Source organism: Tinamus guttatus, unplaced genomic scaffold (assembly GCF_059628265.1).
Source record: "Tinamus guttatus ecotype Peru unplaced genomic scaffold, ASM5962826v1 Tinamus_guttatus_pri_ptg000659l, whole genome shotgun sequence".
Taxonomy (NCBI): domain Eukaryota; kingdom Metazoa; phylum Chordata; class Aves; order Tinamiformes; family Tinamidae; genus Tinamus; species Tinamus guttatus.
The window spans coordinates 1,844,984-1,860,812 of NW_028289193.1; the positions used below are offsets into that span (position 1 = coordinate 1,844,984).

The window sequence follows — 15,829 nt, forward strand, 5'->3', positions numbered from 1 at the left end:
TTGCAACTCATTCAGCATCCATAAAACAAGGTTGAACTTCAGACTTCTGCACTGTGGTGGGAATTTTTGCTTATCTGAATGACTTGGGTACACAAGAACACCGCAAAAATTGATGTTTACAGGAGGCAGCACATTACTTAAATTCATTAATTTGGTTTGTCTGAAACTAGATCATAGAATCATAGAACGCTTAAGGTTGGAAGGGACCTTCTAGACACTGCTCAGGTCCCCTCTCAGCCTTCTCTTCTCCAGCTGAACAGGCCCAGCTCCCTCAGCCTCTCCTCATAGGGCAGATGTTCCAGGCCCCTGATCATCCTCGTAGCCCTGCGCTGGACTCTCTCCAGCAGCTCCACATCCCTCTTGTCCTGTGGGGCCCAGACCTGGACACAATACTCCAGATGTGGCCTCACCAGGGCTGAGCAGAGGGGCAGGATCACCTCCCTCGACCTGCTGGAGACGCTCTTCTTAATGCAGCCCAGGATCCCATTGGCCTCTTGGCCACGAGGGCAACTGCTGCCTCATGGTCACCTTGTCATCCACCATGACACCCAGGTCTTTCTCCGCAGAGCTGCTCTCCACAAGGTCGGTCCCCAGCCTGTACTGGTGTCTGGGGTTATTCCTCCCCAGGTGCAGGACCTTGCACTTGGCCTTGTTGAATTGCATGAGGTTTTTCACCGCCCAGTTGTCCAGTCTGTCCAGGTCCCTCTGGATGGCAGTGCAGCCCTCTGGGGTATCGGCTACTCCTCCCAGTTTGGTATCATCAGCAAACTTGCTGAGGGAGCACTCTGTGCCTTCATCCAGGTCATTGATGAATAAATTGAACAGGACTGGACCAAGGACTGACCCCTGGGGGACCCCACTAGCCACAGGCCTCCAACTAGACTCTGCACCGCTGATCACCACTCTCTGAGCTCTGCCATTCAGCCAATAAGATGGATGAAGGCAGCAGATGAAGGCAGTAGAGACTAGTTGAGACTTTCCTCTGACAGTAATGCTCTGAAGGAAGATGTTTAAGGAAATCCAGTCTTACTGGACAAACCAAAGTGATCACAGAAGCTGTGAAATACTTCTGGTTTAGGAAAAAAAGTTAAACAAACCAAAGCTGAACCCTAGATGTGGGCAGCTTTGAAATGAGGTAAACTCCTCTACAAACACTCATGCTCACCAGGGCTGAGTCTCCCCATCTGCCTGCAAGCAGCCCCAGCTCGGATCCGCTCGCACCCTCGCTGTTATGTGCAAATAAGAAGGGAGAATCCAGACCCAAAACTCGTTTTCACATGTAAAATATTGAAGCTTCATGCTTGAATTTTTAGAATACCAATGGGAAGCATGTCAAGCCACCGGAAGTCTGGTGCAGGATAAGCCAAGGGAAATGCCTCGTGAGAGGCTGCTACGGCATCGAGCGAGACTCCTCACACCGCAGGTCTTGTCATGTGTCAGTCACAACAGATGGTAATGAGCAGAAATGACCACACTGTTGAAGTTGAGCATCCTGCAAGTTCAATACTGACCTAAGAAAATCCAAAGAAAAGCCACGGCATTACCAACGGGGAAAAATGTGTCTATTTAAACATCAAAGTCGAGATGCACTTATTTTCTCTTGTCTACTAAGAGCAACAGTCAAAGAGCATTCAGCTCTCCAACTCATGCTGTTCAATCCTGCCCAAGAGGCTGTTGTTCAAACTTGCGCCAACTACATAAATTCTGCTTATATAGCTTAAAAAAGAAAACTCGCCGTACACCATCGTATTTGTGGAAATCCTAACTTCATTTCTTACTGTAGCACCTGGTTGTTACATGCTTGCAAAACTAGAAAACTAGTATCTACGTGCAAACATTTCCCACGTTTTGGAAACAATAAGTAAAAAAACACTGTTCTTTGTAAATCGAATATCACAAAAGAAACCAGTCATTATTCTTCTCTGATCTAGTCATCTACAGATAAAGGTTGGCTCTTTCCTATATTTTAGAATACTTATTTCTACGGCTGCTTATTAAGTTTTTGAAGAAGTCTAGATGTTCTTTCATTTTCCCAGCTCTTAAAAAGGATCTCTTGAAAAGTATCAAAGAGTATTTTCAAGGTTCATTCCCATCTTTTTCAGTCCATCACAATTCTGCTTTGCCAACGCCACCTGCAAAGAGCCCAGAGCTGGTAGGACCCTGTTACACCAGCTATCTGCTATGCTGACCAGCATTCTCGACACATCCAAGCTGCACACCCAAGGTTGTGATCACCGTTTAACACAACGCATTTGATTTCAGGTGATGATTACAACTTTTCAGCTAGGTATTTTGTAAACCGATATGAACTTGTCCGTCTGTACTCTGTTATCTCTTATATTTAAATTAGAAGCACCAAGAGAAGGACTGAAGATCCAGCTACTTCTGTAATATCACAATCTAGTAACAGATAAACACGCCAACTAACTCACATGCCTTCACAGGTTCAAACACGTGCAAACTTTCTTCAGTATATCATTGCATTACGAACACAGCTGACAGCAAGACCACCAGTTTTTATAGAAATAGCCTGCACCTAATTCTTTTATAAAAAGTCATAGTCAGTACCAGTGGCTGAGAAAGATGGAGAAGGTCATGAAACAGCCAGGATGTGAGCATGGAAGCTGGGAGAGTGTTTCACAGCTGGTCTCAAGAGTGAGTTTTCCCGGCTGAATCCCCTTAAACAAGAACAGACTGCACATTTGCAGTACCTGAAATTCTACCTAGAAGAAATCCTACCTAGAATTGCATATAAGTTTTTGTCATTGCTCACCATGCTGTGGCATTGGAAGAGTTTCCATCAGGTTGAATGCTCTTCCAGGAAGCGCAGAGATGTTCTACAACTAACCTTCACATCACACCTTTTCTTCTGACAGACATAGAGAGAGTCAGGAGCCATGAGCAGAACTGAAGAAAGGTGCAAACAAGCAAGGGGGGCACAAGCAAATGGGAAACTGGGAAGCATAAACCCTCTTGTGATCCCGCTCAGCCTTACCTCTGCGAGCCATTGCCACTACTTCTCTCTACAGATTCCTGTTCTGGCTACGTTTGGGACTTGCTTGTCTCCTTGGAAAACTTTACACACAAAAATGGTTGGGCTTTATCTTATGGAAGGCACCAGTTAGGAGTCTACAGAACATATGTGTGACAGAAAACACTACAAAACCCATAGTGAGGTAAATGATACGGGGAGGAAAACAACAAGCAACCACCAGCTCCGCAGACCCACATTCCCATCCCTGCAAGAGGCAACCGGCTCCCCAGTACAGTGCAAAGGAACTAGAGGTAGAGTTCAGCCTATACAAACGAGCTACACCAGCACAAACACTCACGTGCAATAGCAAACAGGCCTTTGTAGTGCCTAATCTCATTTAAGGAAACACGGTAAATCAAAAGACCTTTGCTGAACTGACTAATTCATAAGCAATTATGTGCAGGTATACATACGGAAACTGTGATACAGAACAGCTCAAACATTATGGCAGGATTCCTGGGTGTATCAAAGAGTCATGACTAAGCCACAGCAATTATGCAATTAAGCAAAGCATATCTTTTATTTGTATGCTTGAGAAATTAATGTCAGCATGGTTAAGGAAAAGCAGCACAATCCCAAGAGCCGCAATAACCCAGATATTGTGGACAGCTAGTACAAATTACCCCTCAAAGTCAACAGTCTTCAAGACCTAATCAACCTGTAACAAGTAGTGGCTTCTTCAAACTCTAGCAAACTTCAGGGGTTTTTGGTTGGTTGGGTTTTTTTTTTTTTTTTTTTTTTTAAGGTTGCTTTCCCTTTCTCCACCATTTCAATAGTTATTAAAGACAAAATAGAGAGAATAAGACTACACATGACAGAAAAAATACAGACCTTTAATTTAAAGTATCACTCAGCAATGTGCTATAGAAATACCACGTATAAAAAGGAACTAAAGTAGTAAAGCAGACTCCTTGACTTACCTTACCTCGCTGCTTCAGAGGTGAGTTTAGAGAATCATCTCCACCATGGGAGCCTTTCTGAAGCCTCAACATGGTGACAAAATAAAACTGACTGTTGCTGTAGCCTGAGAGAGAAGAGCTCCCCTAGACAACTTCTTTATAAACCTCACCGTGGGTGTAGCCAAATGACTAGCTCCACCCTTCCTCCCACCCAGAAAATTGGAGAGCCTATAAAAAACTTTGTAAGCAACATGATTATTTAGTCAACTTGTCATGTATTCTGTTTACTAGGGGAAAACAAAACAAACAAAAAAGAGAGAACTAGTTGATAGATTTATGGGGGAAAAAAAGCATAGACAACTAAAGTGCATTCTAATGTTGCATTTTCTGCAATAGAAACATTTAGCAGGTTAGCTTTCTTGTTCGTTTTCTTTTTAAGAGCCCTGCTATAGCAAAATCCATTTAGCCTTCATATAAATTGGAGATGCATTACATTGAAAACTAAACATCTATGAATTTGCATCAATCAGTCCTCGCATCGCCACAGTGAATCGAGAGCCTCCACCAGCAGTGAAGGCTTCTGCTGACGTATTTACATCATGAAGGTGACGCAAGATCAAAGCCATTCACAAGCCTCATTGAATCACACATGTGCCCTGGCTGCGAGGGAAACGCTAGCACTAAAATCTGCTTCAGGTTCCTTTGTCCTCTAACTGCTCTGCATCTTCAAAAAAGTCAGTATCTGTTTTCTCTAGGTCTAATCCCAATGGATGGGGATGATGTTTCCTTGAGTCAATATAGCTTGCACAGTTACATACTGTTTTGGTGTGTAATATAAACAGATTTGGATGCCTGCAGTCCTGTTTCTTTCTCAAACTTTTGTGCTATGTCAACTGGTAGTTTCTGTATTCTTAAAAACAGGTATAAGGAGCTGTAAATCCACTGTGCTTTAGTTGTTTTTTTTTTCTTCACTGAATGCTTGAGGTAATCCCGACTCCCCTGCAGGAGCTTGGGTGTGAAAGCCGAGTTCTTGAGCTGTCTGGCAGGAATCCAGCTCTGCTTCTATCATCTGGGTTGGCTTTCAAGGGAGCGATTAGAAGATTATGTTCTTGTTAACAAGATCTTTGCAAGTAATAGCTATTATGCCCAACATTTCCTGTATTTAAGTGAATGTTCCATCTTGATATGAAGAGATTAGGTGTTTTCCTGAGAACTGGCAACTTTCGCCAAATCTTAACTTTAATAAGTACTGGGAGAAGAACATGCATCCCTTCTGACAAAACTAGTCCACGTTTGTCTGTAAATGTTAATTGGTCTTTAAATTATGTGCCCATATGGAACTTCTACAATAAAATTAAAGTTTTGCTTAATACTGTGCGTGTTTCTCTTCTTCCCTCCAAATGTCAGAATTTGTCAGGAGACAGAAAAAACAAATCCCTATGCATGATGGGGGGGAAATCCAGCAGTGTGGGTGAAGGGAGGAGGAATATCCCTAGAGATGGTACAAGGACTAGTGTGTTGTGCTCAATGCGACTGACTGTGTACTGACACACTTCATAGGGCAGGACTTAAAACTGAGCTCTGCTTAGAAATAAGAGCCTGGAAAGAAACCAAAAATCCTTTAACTTTCAAGAGACCTGCTACTTTAGCTAGTAGTAACTATCCTCAATAAACACGAAAAGGTAAAACTGGGTATGGTCTGCTCTACAGGTAGTAGCTAAATCAAGACAGATTGGTTGAGTTTCACTCCTAGCAGTGCCTGGACATGGGGGAAAAATACATTTGCTGAATATTAGCATGTCTCCTACGACTGTAGGGACACATCTGTGCTCTCTGTTACACCTACTTTATCATCATGCTAATGGCAAACACAAAATTATGCAGCTTAAAAGAGCCATCACACTTCTGCCTATCATAACCACAGGAAATTACTAAAGCTCAGTTGGCCAGATCCTATGCTAGCAATCAAAACAAGATGTAGTAGTTACAAATCTACAAGCAAGACCGCTCAGGCTAGTCCTTACTGAGGAGGCACTTCAATAAAACCCAGAGCTATGGAAGTCACCTTGCTTTTGCCAACTCTTACCATGCAAAGGCAAGGGTTAGAAATACATTTGCTCTCCTGAGCAAGGAAGGTTGAAAGACCTTACGAGAACCTGCTCTTATTTAGTAAAGTATCAGCATTTAAAGTACAGAATTAGTCTAGCTGCTGACCCAAAGGTGCAGGTGAAAAGCTTGGTTTGATACCAAGCTCAGCAGACAAACATGCTGCTCAAGTTAATTAAAAGGATGGTATTTTCAGGCTTCACCGCATGGGTAGGGCAAGACTAAACTGAAAACTTCCTTTCTGCGTCCTTCCTTTTTCTGCGGCCTTTCGCAGCCCTTTCCTTTCCTGCTGAACACATGGTTGGACTGGAGAACAAGTATTGGCTGTCAAGCAGTGCACAACATCTGTGAACCGCAGCCAAGGCTCTCTGCCCACTCCAGAGAGGCTTAAACAGTTTAAAAGCATCATTGCATAAGCTGGAACTCACAGGAGGAAGGTACAAATTAGAGATGAGACGGGGGAGCTGGTTGGTGCTTTGTGCTAAAGTTGAGGCAAGGAAGGAAAAAAATAGATGGACAATATTACTGACAAGAGGAAGTGGTCAAGTCAGGAAGCAGCTAAGAGGAAGAGAAACAGATAAAGAACATGAAAACTTTCGTAAGAGGGGCTGTATGAGAGAGAAGAGAGTACTCAAGGAGAAACTGAAGAGGCAGCAGGGAATGGCTGCAGGGTTCCTTCAAAGCACAAAAAAAAAAAAAAAAAAAAAAAAAAAAAAAAAGGAAGAAATGGCTCATACGGTTTGTTTTCTTAACATTTTCTTCTTTTTTGGTCATCATCCGGAATTATTTAATCTGCAATTCAGAGGTCTTACAGGAGAGCATTAAGCTAGAATTACTATCAGAGCTTCAGCAAATGCAGTTCTCCTTGTGACATTCCCCAGGGCTTCTCAGCTGCCCCTCGCAGCCTTTGCTCCCGCTGCAGGGATGCAGCTTCCTACCAAATTTCCTACCAAATTTCCCGTGGCTTGTGAGCAAGGCCTGAAGATCCTCACAACCAATTGTTGGCACCTGCAATCTCCTGTATCTCTAAGCTCAGTGCTTGTTTTGCAAGGATTTCTTGCGATTATGATTGACAATAAAGGGAATAAAGGAATTAAAGATATGAAGTGGAATAGGACTATTAAAAATATTGCAGTGAATACTGACCCGTAATTTGATTCACAAGGAAAATAAGAAGTTGTAAAAGGCTATGATAAAGAATAAATAAAATTTCTTGAGGCTTAGTCTGCATGTGTAAAGCACTTCATTTCTGTAAGGGCTTTTCATACCTGATCATTTGGGAATAATAAGTGTTGTGCAGCTTCCCAGCAGACCTACAGCCTAATCTGCTGCGAAATGCAGCTGCATCAGCAGGATGTTCTGGCAGGACGTGGAGCACAAGGGCACCCTGGTGCACACAATGCTGCAGGGAGCATCAAATCTCTGGTGGTTTAGTCTTGTAGTTTAAATTTAAGCACTAATCCTGATAAGATAGAAGCTCTCAGCTCCTAGGATTTTCTCCATTACAAATGTCACCTGTTCTCCTTTTGCCTGTATACTTCTATGTACACCTTCTATTAATACCAGTGGTGTGTGCGTACCATCTGCCAGTGCAGTATTCCCAATTTTAGTAAGCAAAGCAGGCTGCATTTGCCACCATTCAGAAATGTATTTAGTTGGCCAGTAAAATCCACAAGACAAAACACTGCCAAACAACATGCAGATCTGGAGAAAGCCTTGCAGGACAACATCTTCTTAACTAATATCAGAGAAAAAAAAATCGAGAATCTGGTGGAAATCAAAAGCACTATTCATCTATTGCTTCAGCCAGTTTTGCCTCTTGCCTCTGATGTGCAAATATTCTTGGATCGAGAATCCCGAGTTTTACAAGGAAAACAGCATTTTCAGTGAAGAGATGAGTCATACCATCCAAGGTTACTTTCAAATGCCATATTGGAGTGAAGCTTCAGGAACTAGCTTAATCACAGCACTTCTGCTTAGCTTGAATGTTCACATTGTAAAGCCAAGCTAAATACATTGCTTTGTGTTGTTTTCTAAGTATTTGAGAAAATTGATATGCTTTACTCCCTCCGTGCAATTCAAACTGTCTGAAGATTGCTAATACTATAGTCAATGCAGTATTAATTGGGACATACAATGGTTACTAAATCAAAGCATGTTTTAATAACATTCCTCTGCAAGGAGTAGCCTGAGAAGATACTTAGACATTTCAAATTTGATGTTGCACAGCCAAACTATGCAGTGAAATCAGGGACAGATTCTTCCTTATTGATTTTAACAATTCTACCAAATCTACAAAAAAGATTTACTAAATTAGACACAATTAGGTGTCTGAAGCTTATTTATGATAACCTAAATGTTACACCCTACCTCCTTTCTCATCTGTCAAACCTATGCAAGACTTGCATTTTCTGACAACTTGTTATTTTTATACGGTCTTACATGGGTAATTAAATCAACCTGAAAGCTTGTCATTTGTGTGTATGATACATTACTGTGTGTTAGGACCATTCTAATTTTATCCCTTAAGGGAAGGAGAACTCACTGAAAAAAAAATGGCAGAATTATGTATTCATTGTCCAAAGTTGTCCTGTCAAAGAAAGGCTACCGACCTCTTTTCAATTTTCAAAACAGACAGTTTTGAAACCTGGAGTTATTTAGGGTCAGGGGAAGGGAATGGGGTGAATGCAAACTGCCCTGACACAAAACTCAGGAGATTCTGGGGCTGATGGTGCAGCTAACCAGGATCAAGGCTCTTCCAAAAAAATTCTGCTGTGTTTTCAACTTTGCTGCCACCCCTTCTCCTCTTCTTCACCACCATAGGCACCTTTACCACTCTGTCTTGGAGGAACAGCCCCTCTATAGGGCAGGATGATCAAATTTGAGTATGCTTGTCCCACTTGAAACCATATTCTTGTTCCACCTGTGCCCTGGGGCTTTATAGCCTGCAGGGTTGCTTTCCTTTGGCTTTTCTCCTGCGCTTCTTGGACATGGTCACAGTAGGAATAGAAGGTGGCAGCCAGTTACAGGCCTGCAGCACCAGGAAGCTCCCCAAGCCCCTTAATCACCCCAATTTTGTGATAGACCTTGGGGCCCACAGCTCAGCTCAGTGGGGGTTAATGCAACTAAAACCAGTCCTGTGCTCCTAGTCTGCTGCTCCTTTAAATACTCATATGATAAATGCTTGTCCTGACAGCTTCCCTAGGTCCATTCTTGTTGTGGTCTGGAGCCTCTTCCTAGCTTCCCTAGGTCCATTCTTGTTGTGGTCTGGAGCCTCTTCCTGACATCTGAGTTTTGCGTCCTCCTCTCCTCTCTTCAGTCCTGCTACCAGTCCCCGTTTCTGCACCTGACTCTCCCAAATGCTGATTAGTCACTGCTTTTTCTTTACAGCTTACGAAGGGTCTTTCCAGCTCCCTTGAAAACAGTGTTGCTTGAGGTAGCTTCACTCCCCACCTACCTTTCTTACAGGCAGGCAAATCCCGCAGTTTCTCCCCATCTCCATAGGGTCCCCATTGCTCTGTCAAGGAGTCAACTTCTAGAGACTGGCCCTGCAGATCAGCAGGGAGGCTCCAGCAGCACCCGTGGTGATGAAGGATATTTAAACTGTATGCTGAGTCCCTAGATCATAGAATCATAGAATGCTTAAGGTTGGAAGGGACCTCTAGAGATCATCTAGTCCAACCCCTGCACACGCAGGGTCACCTAGAGCACGTGGCACAGGACTGCGTCCAAGCGGGTTTGAAGATCTCCAGAGAAGGAGACTCCACAACCTCTCCGGGCAGCCTGTTCCAGTGCTCTGGCACCCTCACTGGGAAGGAATTTTTCCTTAAGTTCCTGTGGAACTTTTGGTGCTTCAGTTTGTGGCCGTTTCCTCTAGTTCTGTCGGTGGCCACCACTGAAAAGAGGCCAGCACCATCCTCCTCACTGCCTCCCTTGAGGTACTTCTGAACACTGCTCAGGTCCCCTCTCAGCCTTCTCTTCTCCAGCTGAACAGGCCCAGCTCCCTCAGCCTCTCCTCATAGGGCAGATGTTCCAGGCCCCTGATCATCCTTGTGGCCCTGCGCTGGACCCCACCTTTACAAGAGCAAGAAGTCAAGTCCTACCGAAGCAATCATAAATCCTACACAGGCAATCATAAATATCCCTAAATGAGGAAGACCAAACACTAAGCATGTCAGTCTTTCTCTGTATAGATATCTATACATACACACACATGGATACATAAAGCACTGGGAGGTTCAGGATCACAGCTAAGCCTCTCCCAACAGGGCATGTGCCATCATGCAGAGGTTGGACCTTGGGTCACTGGTGACTCAGAGCAATGCTATCGACACGCTCACCGGCACCAGAGCAGGATCTGCATTTTTCCTCCCGTGTCTCATGCAAACACTGGCCCAGCCCAATTCTTTCCGAGGCAAGAGCTTACAGTTTTAATATGATATAGTACCACTTTCCAGACATGCCTAAGGGAAAATAAAAAAGGCAGCATTCCACTCACCCAATGTTTTTCCTTTTTCTGAAATTAGGCTATCTTTCTAAAGTTGGCTGTATTAAGGTTTCAGTGTTTCAAGATTTAAACAAAGAACAGCCAGGATAAAGACTATTTTAAGATAAATGAAAATGATTACATTTTAGCAAAAGTTAAGGAATCTAGAAGGTAATAACATTTCTAACAAAGAATAACCATGGATGAATTCTAGTGATCACCAGTTTAGGGGCTTTTTTTTTTTTTTGGTGGGATTTTGCTTGATTTGTAAGTAATCACTCCTTCAAATATTTCACTGGCATTTGGAGGATCGTTCAAGAAATATCACAGAAAAATATCTGGACAATACTTCAAAATAACCAGAAGAAGCAATGACAAATAATTGAGATTGCCTGGAGTCATAACAGCTGAAAAGAAAAAAATAAAGCCCACAATTTACGGCCAGAGAGAGGATTTAGATTTAGAATATCTGACAACTGACACTTTTCCATGACATGACAGAAGCACTGGGCTAAAATACCCTTATCCCAGCCCTGCACTACTGGTTAGGGTAGCCAAAGCCTGGGTTATTTCCAGCCTATATTGAAGACCAGTAAAAAAGACTCTGTCCTTCTGAGCAACCTGTTTTTGCAACCCTGACAGACACAAAGTTTGTCTCAGTGGAGGAGCAAAAGCCACAGCACGAGTCCCTGTTCCCAACGTGTGGGAGAGACCCTCTACCTGAAGACTTAACCTTGAGGAACAAGTACTTGATAAGGAGCCAACTGCCAAAACATTTAAATAAGTAAAAGACATCTCAGCCTACCAGACTATACTCTGCATAAGCAGTTCTGATACAGCCTCATAGGGCAGTTGGCCAACTTACACCCAATTATCATGGCACACCCCATGCAGTGAGGTCATAGGAAAATATCCACATTTTTCTGTCTTTGAAACATACCCAAAAGGTGTAGGTGTCTCACAAATAGACACCAACCCCACAGATGTTACCTGCCCTGTACACTGCAGTCCTTGACTACCTCTGTCTCTCTTATTAGCCAGATAGCTGTTTTAGCTTTCCGAGGGGAAAGCTAATGGATTTCATATGGTTAATGTGAGGCAGATTGAAAGGAACCATACTTGCCCTTAAGAAACATCAAATTTATAAACTCCAGGGTATTTTTGAAGTTTTTAGTTGCATTTCCATAGCATCTTAGTCTGCGGTCTCTGAGAGGGATAGTATGCAAGCTGCTGACTATCCCAGCAGAAATACCATAAACAGGGCATGCGTTAGGAAGATGCACAGTTTTTGCAATTCAAACACTGCACAAGATGCAGCGTGAGTGAATCAGGTGGTTCTTAAATCACCCTTCTCCCTCCTTTCCCTCCTCCTCTCCCTCCATCACTTCGGGGATGATTTTCACCTTAAGAGCTGCACTAATCAGCAGTCACTGAACCTCAGCAGGGGCTGTGGACAATCCCCCACGAGACGAAGGGGCTCTGCTTTGCTCCACTGTTGGAGTGATAACCCAGCCGTGCAGGTGTGTGACCTGAGCAAGGATAAAGCAGGAGCCCCCATGTCTCAGGGAAAAGCGGTGGAGCAAATGTGAGGAAATCCAGCCCATGTCACCTGACATGACGACGCACACAGCTGCTCATTCATGCTGCTGTTGAATAAGAAATGACTTCAGATGTCTGCAGAGAATATGTCAAAATAAAAGAAAATGTAAAATACCATAAAACACTGTAAACACTTCATGTTCAACAGCCAAAACCAGGTGCTACAGCACTTCACCAAAGAAATCAGAACCTCAACTAAAACAGACTGCCCTGCGACAGTTTTGTGTAGAACTTTCTAAACATTTTATTTGAAAGACAGCATTTTGCAAAATGACAAGTAGGCCTTACAAAATAAGCCATGCTAGGTAGACGCGCTTTGTCTGAATTACTATTCTGCTATTCAGCTAGTATATTGTCACCTCAGACTTTATTCCTCTCGCAATACACAAAAATTACTCTAGTATTTCTTTTTAAGAGTCTTCACCTCCTTTCCTGCTTTGGATTCCTCATGATTTTAAGTTACGAGCTTATGCTACTAGCCCCCCTTTCATTTGCTGCACAGTTTAAGGCCAGAGATAAAAAACAAATATACCTTTGGGAAGCCAGTAAAGTACAAAAAGGGCTTTAACTCTCTCACAGTAGAAAGCACCAGAGGGTTGGTGGTTGGACTTGCCAGCAGACTCTGAACAAAAGCTGTTTTTATTATTATTATTATTATTTTGTTAGACAGCCTCGCCTGCATGGGCAGCTCGCAGCCCGTGGATGCAGTAACACCTCCCCGCAGCGCTGCACGCTCCTGGCCGCCCGCGCTGCTCTCGGGCAGGGGATGCAGCGTGCTGATTCATCGGGCTTTTGGGTGCATCCTCTGGACCGGGATTAATTCCTCACACGCCTTCCTGCTACACTGAGTACAGGCTCCCTTCGTAACGCAGGGCGCACAAGCTGCCTTGGACACTTCCAACACCACCACAACCCACCGGAATGCTCTGCTGCCTTTTAGTTTTGTGAAACAAAATTCACGCTGTAGTTAAGTGCCTTCCCGCTTCTCACAAAACTCACACCACAAGCAGTCAACAACTTCCTTGGCTCTCAGCTGGTCACTTCTAAAACACAAACACAAGGACACGCTCCCCAGCCCTCCAGCCACGTAGCTGATCCCTGGTTTCTTAACTCCCTCTGGCTCCGTTCCCATGGGATAGGCAGCGGGCTTGGGGGCAAGAGCTTTTCAGCACTGCCCTGGCCACTGTTCCTGGACAGACTTTCCCACCTGTGACGAGACGCCGGGAGCCGCCTCAACCCCCGCCAAAACGCGGCCTTTCCCGGAGCCTCCGGGCCGGCCGGCGGTGCCCGTGGCCGCTGCAGCCGCCCGGCCCCGCCGCGCACAGCCCCGCGCGCGGCCCGGGCCCTGCCGCCGTGTCCCGGGATGCGGGGCGAGCCGGGCTCCCCTCACCTGCTCCCGCCGCCGCTTTTCCTTTCTCCCGCTGCCGGCGCCGCTTTGTTATCCCGCCCCGCTCCGCGCCGCTCCGCTCCGCCCCGCGCTGCGCCGCCCGCCAGCCGCGCCCGCGCAGGGGCTGCGGCGCGAGCGCTGCCCACGGGCGCTCCCGCGGGCTCCCACGCGTGGCCGTGAGCGCGGCGGCTCCGTGGCCTCCTGCCTTGGCGAGGGGCCTGGGGGGAAGAGAGGATCCGAGCGGGTCATCCCCTCCCTTCCAGCACAACCGGGTGTTTTGCCCTGACTGCTCAATTAAGATGAAAGGAAGAATTAATTAAGTGTAGGGCAAAATAACAAAAAACCCCACAATCCTTCCAGGCTATAAAGGCTGGGCAGTTTGTGGTGGAAGATGGGGTGCAGGGCTGGTAGCAGGGGACGCAGCACCACGAATAAGCTGAAGCGACCAGCTCTGGGACGTGCCCTGGATCCCAGCCCATGTGGGAATGAGCTGGGCTGCTTCCCACTGTGCACAAGACCCTCTCGGGGAAAAAGGCCCAAAGGAAGGCTCCTCCAGCAGCACAGAGCAGCCAGCCCTCCAAAAGCCTGACAATTTCCTGATGTGTTTTTTTTTTTTTTTTTTCTTTTTGCCTAATGTTTCACTTCATGTAGCAGGGACAAAGGGACAAGAAACCTCTTTTTGTGCCCACAGAACAATTAGAGGATTTGACTGCATCTGCGGGCTGCATTTAAGAGAGCTTTAAGATCAAAAGATATGCTATTTTTGTATGGTCTTCTTTGGGATGTAGCACAGCCGTGTTTGAGCTCCTGCGGAATGATTTTATCTTCAGGGGAGGAACTCAGCCGTGTGGGAGGCTGCGCAACAGAGAGACAGAGAGTCAAGGTTAGAAACATCCTTTCAGTTTTGAGTCTGTCCAGTCTCCAATGCCCACGAGGAGACCTGTCACCCAGCAGACAGCCGATTTAGCAGCAGGTCTCCAGCCGGAGCGGTGGTCACAGGCATGACACTGTGTCCCATCTCGGCTGTAGGAGACTGGATCACGTAAATTCCCCAGCCCCTCTGCTGTGCAAACCTGTCTGGAGCAATTTACAGGTTTCCCAGCAGGCTGAACACAATTGCTTCTTTTGTTTAGATTATTTGTAGTTTTGGAGGCAGCAGCCAAAGGCTGTTTGTGCCAGCGAACTTATCTTACCTGCCAAGACTGTTTAAAAAATGCGTATTAGTCACATCTCAAAAATTAGATACTTGTTAGTTATTTCTCAAAGAAATTCATCCTTCGACTCATGTCTGCTTTCCTCCTTAGCATTTAAGAATGATAAAATGACTGCAAAGGAGAGGGCCAAGTGAGCCATTGGGGCCATGATTTTCCCTCACCCAGAGTAACAGTGACAGAGAATGAGCCATGACCTGGTGGGGACTGCACTGAAATGAGAAAGACCAGGGCACTCAGGAGGGCTTGATAAATAACCTGCCACTGCAGAAGCAGGAGGGGGCACATCCATCTTCAGCCACATGTTCCTCGCACGGAGAAACTGTGACTTTGAGTTTTTTAAGAGCTCTTTGCACTTGATCTATGGTCACTGATGGAACAGTTTCAATTAGGTTAGAGGATATAACCTCAGTAAAATTTATTGACCAAGGCTTTCTCCTGAACTCCTTCGGACCCTGCAACCTCCCGATGCTAATCCAGTTACGGGGTCATAGTTGAGGAGGAAAGAGGGCTCTTTCAGTTTCATTCTTCATAGCTGTATTTAATTGTCTGCATCATCATCATCATCATCATCAGTGAGTGCAGTTGAAGAGGGAGGAACAAAAGGGATGTGTCAGTCCCCTAATGCACATCTGATTTAGATGCCCTTCTGTGAGCATTTGAACCTTACCTATGGCTCCAAACCCACAGCAGAAGTAAAGGTTCTTCTAGCAAAGCCTTGCACTAAAGCTGTCTCACTGAATACAAAGCTTAGCCTTTCTTCTCTTGGGTGTTTACCCACTTCTTCATTTACCATTTCATTATCTGCAGGGAAGGATCCCATGGGAATATGGGCTTGTTTTTACAGTAGCTAGCATGTGCTATATATTTCCCATTGCAATGAATGGAAAGACTTCAAATTATTGGAATACATCCTACTGTAATATACAGCAGCAGCCCTTGCTTTTGGCTTGTATGAAAACAAACTTATCTCAGGGTAAATAATACTGCCTCCTAAATGCCAAAATTAGTCTGGTTGAATTGTCATTTTGCAGTTTTTTTCCCTGTATAAAATTCCCATCTTAACTGAGCTAAAAGTTTTCCAGTCTTTTTATTTCCTTTTTTTTA

General features: G+C 44.8%; 1 protein-coding gene across 2 annotated transcripts in view; it reads right to left on the bottom strand.

Moving 5' to 3' along the window:
• MAPRE2 (microtubule associated protein RP/EB family member 2) overlaps positions 1-13,588 on the bottom strand; it is a 92,482-nt gene extending 78,894 nt beyond the window's left edge. The window contains exon 1 of one of the 2 annotated variants that reach the window (XM_088536371.1): positions 13,515-13,588. Coding sequence is in view for 1 of the 2 variants with exons in the window: in XM_088536368.1 (XP_088392494.1) it covers positions 3,955-4,026 (72 nt within the window). In the remaining variant the exon portion in view is untranslated. Of the gene's footprint in view, positions 1-3,954; positions 4,057-13,514 lie in introns of those variants that run through there. The other variant, XM_088536368.1, reaches the window with a different exon arrangement.
• Between the last annotated feature and the right edge of the window lie 2,241 nt (positions 13,589-15,829).